The sequence below is a fragment of the Trichomycterus rosablanca genome, chromosome 23 (assembly GCF_030014385.1).
Source record: "Trichomycterus rosablanca isolate fTriRos1 chromosome 23, fTriRos1.hap1, whole genome shotgun sequence".
NCBI lineage: Eukaryota > Metazoa > Chordata > Actinopteri > Siluriformes > Trichomycteridae > Trichomycterus > Trichomycterus rosablanca.
Window position 1 is genome coordinate 6,340,945 of NC_086010.1, and position 20,558 is coordinate 6,361,502.

A 20,558-nucleotide genomic window follows, 5' to 3' on the forward strand; every position below is an offset into this window, starting at 1 on the left:
TTCCTCAACCATTTTCAGCAAATCCCGCCTCCTGTTTCTGATTGGCTGGTACATTTTTCTCTGTACTAAGATTGGCTATTAGTTTTTCTTTTACAAGTAGTGAGCAATATTGTCCAATGACAAGCTGCTGAATTAAGAACGAAGGTGGGACTTGTACGAAAACGGGTGCAGAGAAAACAAGCAGAACAGTAGTGTAGCGTCGTTAGCTTTTGGTAGCTCTGCTAATTTCAAAATAAGAGCCATTGTACGTTATGCTTATATTAAGTCGTTTTTAAAAAAAAAATGAATGTTTTGTTGTACTGTGCAGTATACAGTTTGAACACACGCCTTTCAGACAGCCATTTTTAATGTTTACCTACTTTTAACTATAACCACTGAATTTATCCTGTCAACATTCAGCTGTCGCGCACAAATGACGTATATCTAAGCATATTTTTACTATTGGTGACGTAAATAGTCCGCGATCCCCGGTGTTAATTCCATGTGAATGTCGGGAGGATCTGCGATCAGATTTAGAAATTGCCAAGGTAAGATCTGCGTGTTTGTTTATCATCATTAAAAGCCTAATTTGTCATGTACGTAAAGCGATCGCATTATTCAGTAAAGGATCTTTGATTTGGTTGGCAGCTGCAGTGCCTCATCACCTGGCAAGGTCAGATTGCTTCCTTGTTGTAACACAAGCTACTCAGTCACAATTTTACTATTTAAACCAACCAACTAACAATCATCAGACATTTTATCAGGTAAACAATATATACAGGTACCTTGTGTACCCGATCTGTAGCTATACACAATGTGTCAACCCATTCTACCCCTCCCCAGTGATCAACACAAGATCACGACTGAGCAGATATTTTTGGGTGGTAAATCATAAATAGCCAGACAGACAGATTACTTTATTAATCAGATAGGGAAAGTCATTTATTACAGCAGCTCAAGATTCATTAAAGCAAAATGTGTTAGTACAAAAGTATTAAAGTACACAAGTATTATTGTACAACACTATGTAATTAAATAAACAGAATAAAAAATGTAGTATGTAATATAAAAAAAACCTTGTTGTTACACAAGCTATGTGAAAACCAATAAACTAACAATCATCAGACATTTTATCAGGTAAACAATATATATAGGTACCTTGTGTACCCGATCTGTAGCTATACACAATGTGTCAACCCATTCTACCCCTCCCCAGTGATCAACACAAGATCAGACTGAGCAGATATTTTTGGGTGGTAAATCACAGATAGACAGACAGACAGATAGATCACTTTATTCATCCCACAGGGAAAGTCAATTACAGCAGCTCAAGATACATTAAAGCAAATAGTAGTAAAGTACACAAGTATTGTTGTACAACCTATTTAATTAAATAAATAGAATTTTTTTTTAAATCATTAATGGAGCATTTGCACTGACAAGGTGGCATAATAGTAAGTGGTGCTGGAACAAGTGGCAACATTGCTTGGTTAGTTGGAAATATGCAATGCATCACACACCTGTGGGGTAATTTGAAATAGTCATCATACCTACTGGCAAGTTTTATGAAAATGGACGCACACTAACAATTTCACACAAACAAACCTAGGTCCACAGCACCCTAGAGCTGTGCGGCACCCACAATAGCTAAATCACCACCATGTTGCCATTGTATACTGTGTGGGGCAAGCCGTAGCCTAGTGGTTAGGGTACAGGACTAGGGTACAGGATCATGAGCAAGACCCTTAACCCCTTAATTGCTGAGATTGTATACTGTAATTGTACTGTAGTTCGCTTTGGATAAAGGCATCTGCTAAATGAGGCCGACAAATTGTGCATAGCAACGAATTGACTAGACTCAGTAGTTATACATAAATACATATGTAGTCTAGGCTATACATGGTAGCTGTATTGATGGCCAATGAGTGTGGATTGGCGCACGAAAAAATGGGACTAGTGTATAAGCAATTATTTAGCATTTATTTGGGTCTGATGGTCCTATTCACTGGCAATAATATATCGTTTTGTCTGTGTATTATTGATTTTGTAATTGTATTTTACTTCACTAAGGGCTTTGAGGCGCCAGGATAAAACAGCACCTTAAAGCTCATCTAATAAACTGTGTATGTAAACACTGACTAACTTTATTTACATTTGTTCTTGCTTTGTCTCTCTCTCATTCACTTCATCTCTCAGCTGATGGACTGACGATCGAATACCAGCTCTTGATTTCTGACCACTTTGACCTCCTCGCAGAAGATTCTCCCAAATGGCCAGCAGGTTTTTGGGCCGTTGTGCAAGCCTCTTGGCCCGTTCACCACGGTCCTCTTTAGCTGCTGGCCACCTTCATCCAGTCACAGCTCAACCTGAGTACCCACCATGTTCCCAGGTCTTAATCCGGCCCTCTTTCAGAACCCTGAGTCTGGGTCCAGGACCAGCACAGGAAGAGGAGACAAATATCACATTTAGCCGCACTGAACTTGATGTGCTTGTTGAGAAGGCCACCACACCACAGGAGGTGCTGTCTTTGTGGACAGAGCGAGGTGGCTCGGCAAATCAAGCTGGTATGTGTTTGGTCCAGCTCAGTCGGCTGATGGTTGAGAAGGCAGAGAGTGACAAGGCGGATCTTCTCAAAGACCCTCGATGTGTGGACCTGATACAGATGGTGAACTCTCAGGTAAGATGAGATACAGCCGGTCAAATATATACATACAGCAACACAGCTCTACAATGTTATTTATCTTTGTGATATGGTCTCTTAATCCCAAGCTGGTGATTGATGGACTTCATCTTGTGACTTTGAAACAAAGCTTATATAAATAAGTAGAGATGGGACGATCGATCGGCTACGAATCGGTATCGGCCGATTTTTAATCAAAATATGCTATCGGCGATCAGCGATATTTCCTAAAAGTAGCCGATCCGATCGTGTGATATATAAAGACCATGTTAAGTTAACAGCTCAGTGGATTGCTCCAGACTTTGAGCTACGAAGCACCAACCATCACATCACCATTCATCAACCATCGTACAGAAACCACAGTGAAAGCTCTTCATGACCTAAAATAACATCATTAACGTTGTGCATCATACATACGATGTAATTTTGCTGATTGTAATATTTACTTTAAAAAGATAATTCAACCCGGTCACATCTGAGTCGATTCTATCAGCACGTTATATAAACTCCTGGTTCACTTTGGTAAATCGTAAGCGGTTCTTACTTGTGATGTACAGGGGTTGGACAAAATAACTGAAACACCTGGTTTTAGACCACAATTATTTATTAGTATGGTGTAGGGCCTCCTTTTGCGGCCAATACAGCGTCAATTCGTCTTGGAAATGACATATACAAGTCCTGCACAGTGGTCAGAGGGATTTTAAGCCATTCTTCTTGCAGGATAGTGGCCAGGTCACTACGTGATGCTGGTGGAGGAAAACGTTTCCTGACTCGCTTCTCCAAAACACCCCAAAGTGGCTCAATAATATTTAGATCTGGTGACTGTGCAGGCCATGGGAGATGTTCAACTTCACTTTCATGTTCATCAAACCAATCTTTCACCAGTCTTGCTGTGTGTATTGGTGCATTGTCATCCTGATACACGGCACCGCCATTGGATGCACATGGTCCTCCAGAATGGTTCGGTAGTCCTTGGCAGTGACGCGCCCATCTAGCACAAGTATTGGGCCAAGGGAATGCCATGATATGGCAGCCCAAACCATCACTGATCCACCCCCATGCTTCACTCTGGGCATGCAGCAGTCTGGGTGGTACGCTTCTTTGGGGCTTCTCCACACCGTAACTCTCCCGGATGTGGGGAAAACAGTAAAGGTGGACTCATCAGAGAACAATACATGTTTCACATTGTCCACAGCCCAAGATTTGCGCTCCTTGCACCATTGAAACCGACGTTTGGCATCGGCACGAGTGACCAAAGGTTTGGCTATAGCAGCCCGGCCGTGTATATCGACCCTGTGGAGTTCCCGACGGACAGTTCTGGTGGAAACAGGAGAGTTGAGGTGCACATTTAATTCTGCCGTGATTTGGGCAGCCGTGGTTTTATGTTTTTTGGATACAATCCGGGTTAGCACCCGAACATCCCTTTCAGACAGCTTCCTCTTGCGTCCACAGTTAATCCTGTTGGATGTGGTTTGTCCTTCTTGGTGGTATGCTGACATTACCCTGGATACCGTGGCTCTTGATACATCACAAAGACTTGCTGTCTTGGTCACAGATGCGCCAGCAAGACGTGCACCAACAATTTGTCCTCTTTTGAACTCTGGTATGTCACCCATAATGTTGTGTGCATTGCAATATTTTGAGCAAAACTGTGCTCTTACCCTGCTAATTGAACCTTCACACTCTGCTCTTACTGGTGCAATGTGCAATTAATGAAGATTGGCCACCAGACTGGTCCAATTTAGCCATGAAACCTCCCACACTAAAATGACAGGTGTTTCAGTTATTTTGTCCAACCCCTGTAGATGAGAACAGAAGACGTTACAGAGCCAATCCGAGGCAAAAGTTTATTCATTACCAAATTCGTTAGTTCAGGATCATCTGCTGAACTTTTAGAAAACTTTTAGCTCCTTAGACGGAACGAGTCTGACTCGGTTACAGATCTGTGGTAATAGCAGTTTAATTAAGCTTTTTAATGAAGCTTTTTAATGTAAGAGAGTCACACAAAATGTTCTGTAGTAGCTGGTGTTTATTTAAAACCACGACATTTAATTAATAACAGTAAACACGGAGAGATAACTGAGAAGAGAAACTTACGCTTCACATAAAAACGAATCAACTCATGAATCAATGAATCACTTATAGCGATACTGTGAACAAAGCGTATCTTCTAAAGGCACACACACACACACACACACACACACACGCGCGCGCGCGCTGCTCCGGTTTATCTTTACTGTGAGGCTGTTTTTAAGTTTATTTACTGCTAATCCCCCCCCGATCGGAATCGGCTATCGGCCGATGTCCCTGAAAGGAGATCGGAGATCGGAATCGGTGCCAAAAACCCCGATCGGTCCATCTCTATAAATAAAGATAATTTGGCTACACCCATTACAAACTATATGAAGTGGTCTTTTTGCTATGTACGTTTAAAAAGCATCTTTCAAGCCGCTCAGGTGGTGCAGTGGTAAAAACACACACTGACACCAGAGCTGGGATTTCGAATACATCATATTGAGTCTCAGCTCTGCCTGCCAGCTGGGCTGAGCAGCCACATGAACAACGATTGGCCTGTTGTTCATATAGGGGTGGGATATTAAAAAGCCGGATAGGGTCTCTCTCTCATAACTAATGCAATTACAACCTCTGCTGGCTGATTGATGGCGCCTGCACAGAGACGGGGAAAGAGTGCTGTCAGTGTGTTTCTCTGTACACAGTGCTGATCCGCACTGCACTCGTCAAAGTGAAGGTGATAAAATGCATACGGCTGCTGCCCACGTGTCGGAGGGGGCGTGGGTAAGCTTTGTTCTCCTCAATCAGGGCGAGGATTGGCATTAGTGGATAGGAAGCATGACTCAGTTGGACGTGCTAAAAGGGAGAAAAAGGGGAGAAAATGCTATATATATACAGTGTATCGCAAAAGTGAGTACACCCCTCACATTTCTGCAAATATTTCATTATATCTTTTCATGGGACAACACTATAGACATGAAACTTGGATATAACTTAGAGTAGTCAGTGTACAGCTTGTATAGCAGTGTAGATTTACTGTCTTCTGAAAATAACTCAACACACAGCCATTAATGTCTAAATAGCTGCAACATAAGTGAGTACACCCCACAGTGAACATGTCCAAATTGTGCCCAAATGTGTCGTCCCTCCCTGGTGTCATGTGTCAAGGTCCCAGGTGTAAATGGGGAGCAGGGCTGTTAAATTTGGTGTTTTGGGTACAATTCTCTCATACTGGCCACTGGATATTCAACATGGCACCTCATGGCAAAGAACTCTCTGAGGATGTGAGAAATAGAATTGTTGCTCTCCACAAAGATGGCCTGGGCTATAAGAAGATTGCTAACACCCTGAAACTGAGCTACAGCATGGTGGCCAAGGTCATACAGCGGTTTTCCAGGACAGGTTCCACTCGGAACAGGCTTCGCCAGGGTCGACCAAAGAAGTTGAGTCCACGTGTTCGGCGTCATATCCAGAGGTTGGCTTTAAAAAATAGACACATGAGTGCTGCCAGCATTGCTGCAGAGGTTGAAGACGTGGGAGGTCAGCCTGTCAGTGCTCAGACCATACGCCGCACACTGCATCAACTCGGTCTGCATGGTCGTCATCCCAGAAGGAAGCTGACGCACAAGAAAGCCCGCAAACAGTTTGCTGAAGACAAGCAGTCCAAGAACATGGATTACTGGAATGCCCTGTGGTCTGACGAGACCAAGATAAACTTGTTTGGCTCAGATGGTGTCCAGCATGTGTGGCGGCGCCCTGGTGAGAAGTACCAAGACAACTGTATCTTGCCTACAGTCAAGCATGGTGGTGGTAGCATCATGGTCTTGGGCTGCATGAGTGTTGCTGGCACTGGGGAGCTGCAGTTCATTGAGGGAAACATGAATTCCAACATGTACTGTGACATTCTGAAACAGAGCATGATCCCCTCCCTTCGAAAACTGGGCCTCATGGCAGTTTTCCAACAGGATAACGACCCCAAACACAACCTCCAAGATGACAACTGCCTTGCTGAGGAAGCTGAAGGTAAAGGTGATGGACTAAACCCAATTGAGCACCTGTGGCGCATCCTCAAGTGGAAGGTGGAGGAGTTCAAGGTGTCTAACATCCACCAGCTCTGTGATGTCATCATGGAGGAGTGGAAGAGGATTCCAGTAGCAACCTGTGCAGCTCTGGTGAATTCCATGCCCAGGAGGGTTAAGGCAGTGCTGGATAATAATGGTGGTCACACAAAATATTGACACTTTGGGCACAATTTGGACATGTTCACTGTGGGGTGTACTCACTTATGTTGCCAGCTATTTAGACATTAATGGCTGTGTGTTGAGTTATTTTCAGAAGACAGTAAATCTACACTGCTATACAAGTTGTACACTGACTACTCTAAGTTATATCCAAGTTTTATTTCTATAGTGTTGTCCCATGAAAAGATATAATAAAATATTTGCAGAAATGTGAGGGGTGTACTCACTTTTGTGATACACTGTATATATATATATATATATATATATATACAGTGTATCACAAAAGTGAGTACACCCCTCACATTTCTGCAGATATTTAAGTTTATCTTTTCATGGGACAACACTGACAAAATGACACTTTGACACAATGAAAAGTAGTCTGTGTGCAGCTTATATAACAGTGTAAATTTATTCTTCCCTCAAAATAACTCAATATACAGCCATTAATGTCTAAACCACCGGCAACAAAAGTGAGTACACCCCTTAGTGAAAGTTCCTGAAGTGTCAATATTTTGTGTGGCCACCATTATTTCCCAGAACTGCCTTAACTCTCCTGGGCATGGAGTTTACCCGAGCTTCACAGGTTGCCACTGGAATGCTTTTCCACTCCTCCATGACGACATCACGGAGCTGGCGGATATTCGAGACTTTGCGCTCCTCCACCTTCCGCTTGAGGATGCCCCAAAGATGTTCTATTGGGTTTAGGTCTGGAGACATGCTTGGTCAGTCCATCACCTTTACCCTCAGCCTCTTCAATAAAGCAGTGGTCGTCTTAGAGGTGTGTTTGGGGTCATTATCATGCTGGAACATTGCCCTGCGACCCAGTTTCCGGAGGGAGGGGATCATGCTCTGCTTCAGTATTTCACAGTACATATTGGAGTTCATGTGTCCCTCAATGAAATGTAACTCCCCAACACCTGCTGCACTCATGCAGCCCCAGACCATGGCATTCCCACCACCATGCTTGACTGTAGGCATGACACACTTATCTTTGTACTCCTCACCTGATTGCCGCCACACATGCTTGAGACCATCTGAACCAAACAAATTAATCTTGGTCTCATCAGACCATAGGACATGGTTCCAGTAATCCATGTCCTTTGTTGACATGTCTTCAGCAAACTGTTTGTGGGCTTTCTTGTGTAGAGACTTCAGAAGAGTCTTCCTTCTGGGGTGACAGCCATGCAGACCAATTTGATGTAGTGTGCGGCGTATGGTCTGAGCACTGACAGGCTGACCCCCCACCTTTTCAATCTCTGCAGCAATGCTGACAGCACTCCTGCGCCTATCGTTCAAAGACAGCAGTTGGATGTGACGCTGAGCACATGCACTCAGCTTCTTTGGACGACCAACGCGAGGTCTGTTCTGAGTGGACCCTGCTCTTTTAAAACGCTGGATGATCTTGGCCACTGTGCTGCAGCTCAGTTTCAGGGTGTTGGCAATCTTCTTGTAGCCTTGGCCATCTTCATGTAGCGCAACAATTCGTCTTTTAAGATCCTCAGAGAGTTCTTTGCCATGAGGTGCCATGTTGGAACTTTCAGTGACCAGTATGAGAGAGTGTGAGAGCTGTACTACTAAATTGAACACACCTGCTCACTATGCACACCTGAGACCTAGTAACACTAACAAATCACATGACATTTTGGAGGGAAAATGACAAGCAGTGCTCAATTTGGACATTTAGGGGTGTAGTCTCTTAGGGGTGTACTCACTTTTGTTGCCGGTGGTTTAGACATTAATGGCTGTATATTGAGTTATTTTGAGGGAAGAATAAATTTACACTGTTATATAAGCTTCACACAGACTACTTTTCATTGTGTCAAAGTGTCATTTTGTCAGTGTTGTCCCATGAAAAGATATACTTAAATATCTGCAGAAATGTGAGGGGTGTACTCACTTTTGTGATACACTGTATATATATATAGCACCTTTCACCCTATTCTGCAATTGTCTTCAGTCAAGCAAGCTTTACATCAAAGCCCCTGCTCATGCTTTTCCTTTGTCTGTGTGATCAGCAAGCAGCTTCTTTCTTGCACAACAGTCTCTAAGCCAGTGGCTCGATACTGCAGCAGTTGTTCTTTTTTTAGGGGGGGTGAAAGAGGGGTTCTTGATTTCATGAGCATATGTTGACAGTTTGGGTTTCTTCCCAACTTTGGCAAAAAGACCACTGTTCCAAGTTTTTTGTAATGGGTACAATCAATAAGGGAAGTAGGGAACCATCTGTAGTCATAATCACTAATGAGGATTTATTTAACATTAAAATACAAGAAGATTGCTGCATCTATATTTTTGACCCAGAAAAATATAGTATAAACTTAAAGGAGAGTATTAAAATGTGTTTTCCAGTCACAGTAAAACAGCTTGGTCTTACCAGTATATATTTTAAAGTTCTGGCCTGAGTTGTATCATGGGAAAAATGACTGTTTTCTGTTTTAGGTGACGGGGGTATGGAACGGCACGCTGGTTTCTCTTCTGCGCTCACTCTCCGTTCTTGGCGTTCCTCTCAATGCTGCAGTAATGCGTTCTCTTCAGACAGAGGCACTCTGGAGACTTCGGCGCTTCACGTACCGCCACCTGTGCTTCCTGGCAGACTGGGCATCAGGCTGGAAAAGTCGAGGGTAAACTCAGCACTCAGTAGTTCAATAATGTGATAATGTAAAACATCCACTATTCATATCAGTGTTAGAAAAATGTCATTTTCTTTTACCATGATAGCTGATTTAGCATTTAGCAGCAATGCCTAAAATTAAGCAACGACATCATCACAGTACCACCACATTGTTTGTCTGTTGGTATAATGTTCCTACTAAAAATACTGCATTTAAATACACTAGCTCTTTATTATACTGTGCTTTATTACACTAGCTGACCACAGCGGATATTGAAACCTGATTTTCACAGGCATAATTGGCTATGTCTAAGAAAAGCGGGATGGCTGGCACCCTGCAATGGACTGGTGCCCTGTACAGGGTGTTCCTGCCTTGTGCCTAGTGTTTCCCAGTGAAACTGAACCTGCCAGGACCAGGATAAAGCTGTTGAAAGTTTAAAAAAAATTGTCTACATCAGATTAGGCTTACATTGGCCTTCACTAACTCCTCAGCAATCCTGTGTGAATGTCCAAAAACAGTAACATCAATGCACTGTTTACCACACTATGCCTCTATAGCCCTGTCCTCAACCCAGTCAATTTCATACGTAGCTCTTTACGTTACCGATGCCCATTCGTAATCTATACTCAAGCTGTTTAGCCGGGTATGAAAAGGCCCATGTGACTCATTATGGTCATTTTTTTACATACTTTGTTATAGCATTAGTTGTGTGTGTTTGGCAGGCAGGGGGATGAAGCACTGATAACAGCTGTGCTAAAGCAGCTGGAGCTGCGCTGGACTGAGCTGAGCGATCCACGTATGATCAGCACCCTCATGAGCCGAGCTGCACGACGTTCCCCGCCACTCATGGACAAGCTGGAGGATAAGGTAAGCACACAGCTGGACTTACCAGGCTCATGGAATTTGAATGGTGCCCTGTCCAGGGTAGATCCCTGCCTTGCACCAATTGTTTCTGGGTGGCACTTGACCTGCCTAGTCCCTAAACAAAATGATTCACTTAGTAAATATGAATAAATAAATAAATGACCTATAATGCCACATACTCTACCAGCTGTCCCACTGCTTCACTTCACAAATTAAGTGGACACCTATTCATGACCTTGTTGGATATTCCATTCAAACAACATGGGTATTATAATGGAGTTGCTCCCCCCCCCCCCCCCCCCCTTTTGGAAAGGGTTTTCACAAGATTTTGGATTGTGTCTGTGGGCAGTTGTGCCTATATAGTAAGTAAACAAATGCTTTTAAGGTCAGGCACTGATTACATTTACATTTGCAGCATTTAGCAGACGTTTTTACCAAAGCAACTTACACTTATCACTGAATACAATTCAAGCAACTGAGGGTTAAGGGCCTCGCTCAGGGACCCAACAGTGGAAACTTGGCAATAGTGGGGCTTGAACCAGCAACCTCATAATTACTAGTCTAGTACCTTAACCGCCGAGCTACACAGGCAAGCTACACTGCTTTGTAAACTGCATTCTGATTCATCCCAAAGGTGTTTAGCAGGGTTAAGGTCAGGGACTCTTTTCCAAACTGTCACCACATAACTACGAGCATATTATTTCATTTTCATCATGAAATGAACACATTTACATTATATCTAATGCTGACACACAGTATCTTCTTCCTGCACCAGGCTTTGGAGTTGGCTGAGAGGTTCAGTGCTGAGGACATCCGCAGGGTGTCGCTGGCTTTGGCACTGCAGAGCCGCCGAGCTGTGCCGTTGTTACGAGCGCTGTCCTACCATCTGCATCAGAAACCATCGTCCGAACTCAACACAGCACTGCTGCTGGATATTGCTTTTTCTTACGGTCAGTTGATATTAGGTTTATTTGTATAGCCTGTTAACAACAGAACTACAGACAGGGATTAGGTGTATAAATACACACTATATGGCCAAAAGTATTTGGACACTTGGCCATGAGCTTGCTGGGCAGCCCATTTCAAACAAATGGTATTAAAAGAGAGTTATCGCTATGTGATCTTTTCAGCTATATCAGAAGCCGCTCTTCTGAGAAGGTCTTCTTGAAGATATACCTGTTAGCAATTGTTGTGGCTAAAACAAGTGAATTCAAAACGAAAAGGCGTGTCCCAATACTTTTGTCCATATAGTGCATGTATTGTATGATGTTTTCTATCCCATGTTTGTAGGTAAGCTGCATTTCCACCAGACTCAAGTGTTCCAAAGGATGGCAGCCGAGCTTTTACCAAGATTGCCAGACATGAGCTCTACTGAAGTCATGCGCTGTTCAAAATCTCTGGCCTTCCTGAAGTGGCTCCACCTGCCCCTATTTGAGGGCTTTGCCCAGGTTTGTACCCTCTTAACTAATTTAGCTGCATTCTTTTAGTCTTCACATACCTTTGGCCATACAGTTTGCATGCTACTTGAGCAGGAAAATCAGAAGCCATTGAACTACATTTCTTCTTTGCTTTGCTATTTTTAGCACTACCTGAACAACAGTGACAGGTACAGCACGCTACAGATGTGTAATCTTCTCATGGCGTTCGCCAAGCTTAACTTCCAGCCCAGCAACAAGGAGCAGTTCTTCGAAAAGGTAATTCATAAGAAATGAGAAGAGAAATGAGAAGGACACTTGATATTTTTAAGGCATCATCACATTTAAAATGATGTCTATCTTATCTACCCTGTGAGTTCAGATTCATGAAGCTTTGAAATCCAGCTGGCAGAGTTTGGAACCGTTTCTACTGACCGATGTGGTCTGGTCACTGTGCATTTTCCAGCAGGCCAAACCAGAGTACATCGCAGCTGTAACAGATTCTACGTTTCAGAGCAAACTGACAGGTTTGAAAGACTAAATTACAGAAAAAATCATCATAATAAAATCATATAGATTTGGTTGTAAGCTTGACACTAGTGTGTAATTCCAATAAATTTAATATATATTAGGGTGGCACTGCTGTCCAGTACACTAGCCCACCACAGTGTTTGGTTCAAATGTTGTAGATGCCTCCACCCTGGCTGGTTGCTTAACAGATATTGGCCGTGTCTGGGTAAAGAAAAGACAGATTTGTATTTGCCCTTGGCGTGTCAACATGAGCAAGTATAGAATAGGGAGAGAAGTGCACGAACATCTATAGCCTATGTTGAATGCAGCTAAAGACCTGAGTGAATTAATAATAGAGGTTAAATCGTTATGGCCAAATGATTGGGTTGAAGTGGGTCCAAAGAGGGTCAAGCCATGAACCACTGACAGGTTGTTGGGCGGCCCAGACTCTTGATGCTTGAGGACATGAAGGCTATGGAGCTACAGACCAGAAGGGTTACAGTGGCTGAATGAGGTCAGTTTGTCACACAAAAGCACCTACAATGGAAGATGGTTGACTGTTCAGACGAATCCTGTTTTGTCCAAGATCAGGTGGACAGCCAAGCACATGTGCATCCTTTAACAGCAGAAGAAATGCCAGAATGATGGACTGTAGGACAAGCCACCTTACAACGTACAGAATTTGAAGGACCTGCTGATAATGTCCTGGTACTAGATACCACAGAACTCAGATGTCTTGTAAAGTCCGGGTCTTTGTGGGTCAGAGCTATATTAGACACAGGTGGTCGTAATGTTTTGGCTCATCAGTGTAGGTCTTGCTTGCTGTATTGTATTTAGCCACATGGTGCCAGCAAATACCAGAAAAAGACTGTCATACTTCCACACCCAGTTCTTGTAGAGGTAGAGTTGTTTTGCAGGCAGCCCCTCAAAAATTTTCTTTTGGATGCTTCTGTATTTAGGGGTCTCTATAGCGGGTCTGGTCTGCTTACCAGAGGGACCAGCACTGACAAGTGCACCTCCCAGTGGCTAGGCTGTTTCTAATTATATCTGTGCAGACACCCGACCAATCAGTAGCTAAACATTAAAACATATAAAACCATAAATTTTTAGAACTCCCAGTCAGGATCTTTGAAGAACACATCGACCCCATACAGACCCTTACTGAGGCCTGTGGGAAACAAAAAAAGCTTCAAAAGTACTTAATTCTTCATTTAATAAAAGGTATATTTAACTGTGTCTTGGCTTTTAGATGGCGGTGGTGCTCGTGCTGCAAACTACACATTGAAGCTGCTTCACATTGCTACCTCGGCACAGCTGGAGTCTGGCATCCGTGCCAGCACGGTTCTTCCATCTTTACCTGAAAAAGTGTCCAAACCCAACCAGACAGCTGTTCAGAGCAGCCTGTATAAAGCCCTTCAGGTGCTGACTGAAAACAACGCGAACGTCCTGCGCACAGAGGTCAACACAGTCTATGGCTGGACAGTAGGTCTGTTTTCACCATGTTTTCTAAAAACATTTCATGTTATAGTGTTTCTTGTTGTGGTGTTTTTCACTAATTGTATAATAACCTTGATTGACCAATCAGATGCAGAGCTAGTGGTGGATTCGGACAATAAGCCCTTAAACTTGGAAAGCCTGGAAGCTCCACACTTACCAGGAGCGGGCGGCAGTGAGCGCTTACCACAGGGTGCACGCAGGTATTCTTGCATAAAAATAAATTACAAGTAAAACACATAGCTTAGACATATAGCCAAAAGTTTGTGGACACCCCTGCTAGTTAATAAGGTTATTTGTATATGTATCTTTCATGATCAGGTGTCCACATACTTTTAGCCATATAGAGCATATACATACTGTATATCAGCACCTAAACTGAAGAAGGGGGTTTTCGAGGGCCCCAGGGTGGCCCATCACTGCTGAGATACAAGTTTGAATCTCAGCTGTGCTATGGACCGTCCGGGTGCCTACACGGACACACGATCGGCTGTGTGTCTGTCGGGGAGGGATGATGGTCAAGCAGGGACCTAGTCACTGCTGCTCTAATTACGGGGTCCGCTGGCTGATCGAGGTGCCTGCACAAGGGGTGGTTGGCAGGTAAAAAGAAGTGGTTGGTAACAGCACATGTCTGAGGGTGAGGTGGGACGGCAGCGGGAAACGATCAATAAATTGAAAATCACAACAAAAAGTAGCAGTCTATTTGGACATTGTTGCATTATCATAATGACTTAAATGTGAATGTGTGTGTGTTTATGTGCTTGCATAGGATGGCATTTCTAGCGTGGGAGTTCCCTCACTTTGTTTCCAGGAGCAAAGACCTGCTGGGCCGCTTTGCCATGCAGAAGCGCCACCTGCAGCTGGCTGGGTTTCTAATAGTGGAGGTAGGAAATGAGTGAGAAAAAAATACTCGGTCCACGTTTACACAGACATTACTGGCATTCAAGAGAAAATAAAATGATGTGCACTGCTTTTTTTGGCGTAGGGGTTTTTGTGGGTGCCACTTTCCCCATGTGATTGGGTAACGTTTCTGCCAAACCACTTAGTATTTACTTACCAAAAAGGGCAGTAGTAGCTTAGTGACTAAAGTTCTGTTTTAGTAATTAGAAGATTGCTGGGTTAAGCCCCACCACCACCTGGTTGCCACTGTTGGGCCCCTGAGCAAGGCGTTTAACCCTCAATTACTTTAATTGTAATGTCATAATTGTAAGTTGGTTTGGATAAAAGCATCAGCTAAATGCTGTAATCGTAAATGTACCAAGGCCACCATATGACACCCCTCCAAATTATTGAGGTCAGGTGTTCCATCCATAGCCATTGCTAAAAAAAAAGGTGGGTAACATTTAATATAGTGCTATAAATAAAATAATTTCAAAGGGCAAGGTTCTTTCTTGTTCCATCATGACCTTGACCCTGTGCACAAACCAAGGTCTAACAACATGCTTTGATGTAAAAGACTCCAGGAGAATTTCAGCTCCACTCAACACGTTTGAGATGATGTTATGTCAATTGCGAGCCAACCTTGACCTTTTTGTCCAACCTCAGTGCCTGACTCTCTAGCTCTTTTGACTAAATAGGCACATATTCCCACAGAGGACTTGTGCCAGATCCATATTAAAGTCCTTGGTCTTTGAATTGAATGTCCAGCAAGTTGTCCATAAACTTTTAGTCTTGTACTATATTTTGTAAATCTGGATAGAATTATGTTTAGCTTCAAAATTTGAAACCACCAGTTAGAGGTGAAGCTATGGAATCCATAATGGTAGAAATCATTAGCCAACAAATGAGTGCACCCTATAGTGCAAACACTAATTCCTGATAGTAATTTCATACTAAAATATTACAAAAAGTATTCAAGAGTGGTTTGATAAACATAATATGAAACTCATTTTATTACTGTCCCATTAATAAAATACAATATTTTGTATCTATGAGCCAGTGCCATGTTACAGCTAGTCGGAGTCTGTGTCATTCATTAATACATTGATGTTGATGGTCTTATGACATACTTGTGCACTTGGCATTGCTGTGACCATGACCGGTGCTGATTAGCCCCATTTTTGCTGCAGTGGCTAGCATAGCAGATTCTGTCCCATGCTGGCGTTGGGTTTAAAAATAGCCTCAGTAGTACAGAGCTGCAGAACCTGATTGAGACTCTGTCTGCAGCATATAGACAAATCCTGTTAAAACTGGATTCAGGGTCGGAGCCTCTAATAGCTCAGACGGAAAAATGAAAGCATTGTGATGTACAGTAAATGGTCATAAGTATGTGGACACCTGACCGTGAGCTTGTTGGCCACGCTAATCTCTGGCTGTATTGTGTTCCTGTAGGTGCCGTATTTTGAGTGGCTGGAATTGAAGACGGATTGGCAGCGGGTGGCCTACCTTAAGGATAAGATGGGCAAGGCGGTCGCTGAGGACATGGCTAAGTGAACGAGAGACTGCAAGGGGAAATCCCTAAACCAAAGTGGATCTATAGGGCGATCATACAAACAGCAGCCCAACCAGAGACAGTCGGATGTAAGGAAAATAAATGATCAACTGATGAAACTGTTAGCTGTCTGTTTCCAAGCTCATAATAAAATGTCTTTTTTCCTGCTATATTTTTAAAATTAAGCCTTATAATAATTTAATTGGTCATAAGGAAATCTGTTTGTCTGAGTCCTGATTATGTATCATTGCATATGTAAAATGCATAAAGTGCTGCTGATGTGGATCAGATTCAGATCAAAGCATCATCCACCCATACAGATGTGTTTGACTTGATACAAATAAACTCTAAAACAGATTGATTTGATGATCAGAATAACCAGATTATCAGTTCTTATAAAACTAAACTGGATGTCTGCTTGGAAAACTCCTTTCCACTCATAACAAACTCCCACTTGTAATACTGTTGCCTGGACAACATGTTGGGGCTTTCCTTGTTTCCAAGGAGACAGTGGTGGAGGCTGTTTAAAAATTGGGAGGGTACTCAGATCGAAAGAGAAGGACAAAAACATTAAGATGCAGAGTGCAACCAGTCACTGGGTAGAACTGCATATGGACAAGAATTCTTAAAACTACACATGATTAGTTTATATTTGGGGATCTGTGATGATCTAACAGTGCATATCATGCACGATGATCAACATAACTAATTAAAATTGCATCTGCCTGCCTGTTTTTTATTATCCAACCTAAACACTGCCACATCACCCCAATGCTGCGTTCTCGTTACTTGGTTCTTGTAGCTGCCCGTGTTCATTTTCAAACACTGATGCTCGCCTACAAAGTCAAAAATGGACCAGCTCCAAGCTACCTGAAGAGAACTCATGAAATCCCAGTTTGTACCACACAACCTCCGAGACGTGCTCGTCTTGATCCTCCACCCAGAACCCAGACGCCTCAAAGCTCTTTTCTCTAATAGCACCCAAGTGGGGGAACAAACTCCCACCTTTTTCCTAAGCACTTAGGCTGAGCAATAACATGTGCCTACTAACCTTCTATAGCATTTTATTTTAAAAAACCTTTGTTCTAACAGTTTTAGCAGATTTGTATCTACTGTCTACTAATCTGACAGGTTTAGGAAAGTACACTCAAACATTACAAGCAGCTCAGGTTACGCATCAATTTAATGCGCTAGCCCACCACCGAGAGTCTGAGCTCCAGAGTTCAAGTCTCAGAGGTGCTTGCTTGGCCAGACAGTCAACAGGCACATCTGGCCGTGTCTGATGAAGATAAGGTCGGATAGGGTTTCTCCACATTGCTGCTGGATGATGGGGTGGTGCAAGCGGCTGAGGAAGTGTAGTGAAAATTGGAAGAACGAAGGGGGGAGGGGTGCCAAAAGAAAATGCAAAAAGAAAATATAAATACAAGCATGCCAGGTGATACACAAGAACAATTAAATGTTCATTAAAGTTGAAAATAAATACATAAAAAAATATTTAAAGCATAAAGCAATTTTAGGCACTAACTTCAATTCAGATGTATGTGGAAGCCCCCTAATATGTATAAAATTAATAATTAAATAATATTATATTTTGCTTTTTAATTTTTGTCAAGAGTTTGAGGAATTTCCTAATCTATTCCAACATGTCCTGTGTCCAATAAGCTCATGATGGTGTCCACATACTTTTGGACATACTGTATATATTATATCTCTTAATTGTATGTAAACTTTTGATTTTGACTGTACACTTCTTTCGAAAGCTTATGATGCTGCTTGAAGTCTTTTGTATATCATTAGTAGGCTGTCAAACTGTGGAAACTTGGACTGGTGAAGCAGCTCTTAAATCCGTCATAGACCCAAACTGTCTGAAGTGTTCTGGTCACTTCAGCTTTTATGAAAGCCTTTATTTAGACTATAAGTCTTTTAAAGGCTTGACAGGATAAAGATTAGCTTTACGGAAGGCTGACTGCTCTGCACACTCATTATCTCGCAAGGCCATAAGAGGTGACAGTCAGACTACACATCATTAGATCCTCACTTCTCAGGAAAGGGTCCCTCCTCCATCTCCTAATGTTCTTTTTTGTGTCTCTTCAAAGTTTACCTGAAATCTGCTTAGTGTAGCCACTTAGGAAAGTTCTAATATAAGATAAAGTGGAGAAGTAGTATAAAACAGGATTATTTAAATCCATTAAGGAGAATTATTGTGTGTCCAGGAAACTGAAACAAAACCAAGATGTATTAGTGGTCTGCATAGCTTGCATAATTATCTAAATATCCAACATCGGGCCAATTAAGCTGCATTGGAGGTGTACAGCATTAAATTATGAGAAAATGGCTCTTGTTGTGGGCCCTAAAATGGCTTTGTAACCCTCCAAGATCAAAGGCAATCAGAAAGCAATGACTTTTTAAATCATTGTAAAGAACAAAAAATGCTCCAGTGTCCAGTGGCAGTGTGTTTACACTACTCCAGGCAACATTAGGATTGACATTAACATCTAAAGGCGCTCAAGTGGCGCAGGAGTCCACCATGCTAGAGAATTATAAGCCGGCTGGGTGTCTACACAAATATGATAGGCTATGTCTGAGGGGGGAACTTGGGCAAAGCACTGTGCTTGCACCCACTGTTTCACAGCTCCCTGACCAGGATAAAATAAATTCATTTATTGTCTGTTTTACCACCATTTCATCCTACTCAGAGTCCCAGTGGGTCCGATTGACTGCCCGGGGTGTTTCCTGCCTTTTGCCCAGTGAATCGGACCCACCAGGGTAAAATGGTTAATAAAAATTAAAAACTTAATGAAATTAACATCCAATTCATCCAAATTGAGGTCAGGGCTCTATGCAGGCCAGTCAGTTTCTCCCTCACAAAAGTTAGCCCACAATTTATTTGTATACTGAGGATATTCCCCAAACTGTTGCTACAAAATAAAGAGCATACAAATCTACAGAATGTCAAAATATACTAAAATGCTACAAGATGTTATTTACACGCTGTTAGCATTGGGTGTGTCTGAAACACCTAAATGCTGAAATAAAACAGGGGTTTACAATGTTTAACCATATAGTGTTTGCTGTAGCATGATGTGTATACACAAATATGTAAAATAGGATCAGAAAAGCAGTTTGCATCAGACTGTGAGGTGTTACTAGGGGGTTTTAGTGTGAGAGAAGGAATTAGCTGGGTACTTTCCTATAAAACATCAATGAGGCACCAAAAGAGAAACCTGGACATCGTCCCAACATTCCACACAGTTTGAGATTCAGGAACAGAAAGTGAAAAGAAAAAGCGGTGAGACGGTTGCAAGAAAGAATCAAAAAGCATAACACTGCCAACACCGGAACTTTACCCACTTTCTTTTCTAAAGAGATTAATGTGATTTTTCAGCCTGGTTGCCGTGGAAACATGGAGTCTCTTTCGCTAGTGCAGTTTCTGTAGGGTTGTGAAGTGATCTACAAACCTCATTTCTGAAAAACTTGTGACATTGTATAACATGGAATACAAATTTGATTGTAGTTTATAAAGATAAACAAATTTTTATTTATTGCATGCAACATTTTATGGAACGGTTTATATAATAATAAAGTTATAAAGTTTGTTTTGACATTCCAGTTAACGTAAGTGAATTGCTGACAGGTTAGGGTATCAGGATTGGATATGAAAGGAGGATCCACCAAAGGCTTTGTAAGAGAATCGTTGAGAATTTCTTAATGCAAGATTGCAAATAATTCTTTCAGCATATACCATACATAATATCATGAAAAGATTCAGGAAATCCAAAGAAATCTCAGTCCATGTAGGGCAAGGTTGAAAATTACTGCTGAACGGTGAGAAGTACATGAGAAACTACTGTCATGCTACTGTGATGGGCTCCAAAGTACTTCAGAAAACTAGTTCTCAGATAGACTAAAATATAGTGGAAACTGTCTTAAGTTTTAGGTTTTTTAAGGAATAATGTTTGTTTGTTTGTTTATTAGGATTTTAACCTCATGTTTTACACTTTGGTTACATTCATGACAGAAACAGTAGGTATTCGTTACACAAGATTCATCACTTCTCAAGGTTATATCGAACACAGTCATGGACAATTGTGTATCTCCAATTCAGCTCACTTGCATGTTTTTGGACTGTGGGAGGAAACCGCAACACCCGGAGGAAACCCACGCGAACATGCAAACTCCACACAGAAAGGACCCGGACCGCCCCACCTGGGAAACGAACAAAGGTGGTTTCTTGCTGTGAGGCAACAGTGCTACCCACTGAGCCACCGTGCCGCCCTAAGGAATAATGTAAGCTGAGTTCTTAACTCATCCACTTAACATTCC

General features: G+C 42.3%; 1 protein-coding gene across 1 annotated transcript; it reads left to right on the forward strand.

The window, feature by feature from the left end:
• The first annotated feature begins 449 nt into the window (after nucleotides 1-449).
• tbrg4 (transforming growth factor beta regulator 4) lies at nucleotides 450-16,613 on the forward strand. Its single transcript, XM_062985351.1, has 12 exons — nucleotides 450-527; nucleotides 2,176-2,656; nucleotides 9,349-9,530; nucleotides 10,244-10,388; nucleotides 11,161-11,335; nucleotides 11,676-11,833; nucleotides 11,969-12,079; nucleotides 12,183-12,327; nucleotides 13,560-13,796; nucleotides 13,896-14,007; nucleotides 14,574-14,688; nucleotides 16,136-16,613. Exons 2-12 carry the CDS (start codon nucleotides 2,249-2,251, stop codon nucleotides 16,235-16,237), a joined length of 1,890 nt encoding a protein of 629 aa, XP_062841421.1. The 5' UTR covers nucleotides 450-527; nucleotides 2,176-2,248; the 3' UTR covers nucleotides 16,238-16,613.
• The last annotated feature ends 3,945 nt before the right edge of the window (nucleotides 16,614-20,558 follow it).

Coding starts and splice junctions, on each gene's coding strand:
- tbrg4 (XM_062985351.1), top strand. CDS start 2,249: ATGGCCAGCAGGTTTTTGGGCCGTTGTGCAAGCCTCTTGGCCCGTTCA. Junction 11,834..11,968: donor TATTTGAGGGCTTTGCCCAG/GTTTGTACCCTC, acceptor TGCTATTTTTAG/CACTACCTGAACAACAGTGA. Junction 14,008..14,573: donor TTACCACAGGGTGCACGCAG/GTATTCTTGCAT, acceptor GTGCTTGCATAG/GATGGCATTTCTAGCGTGGG.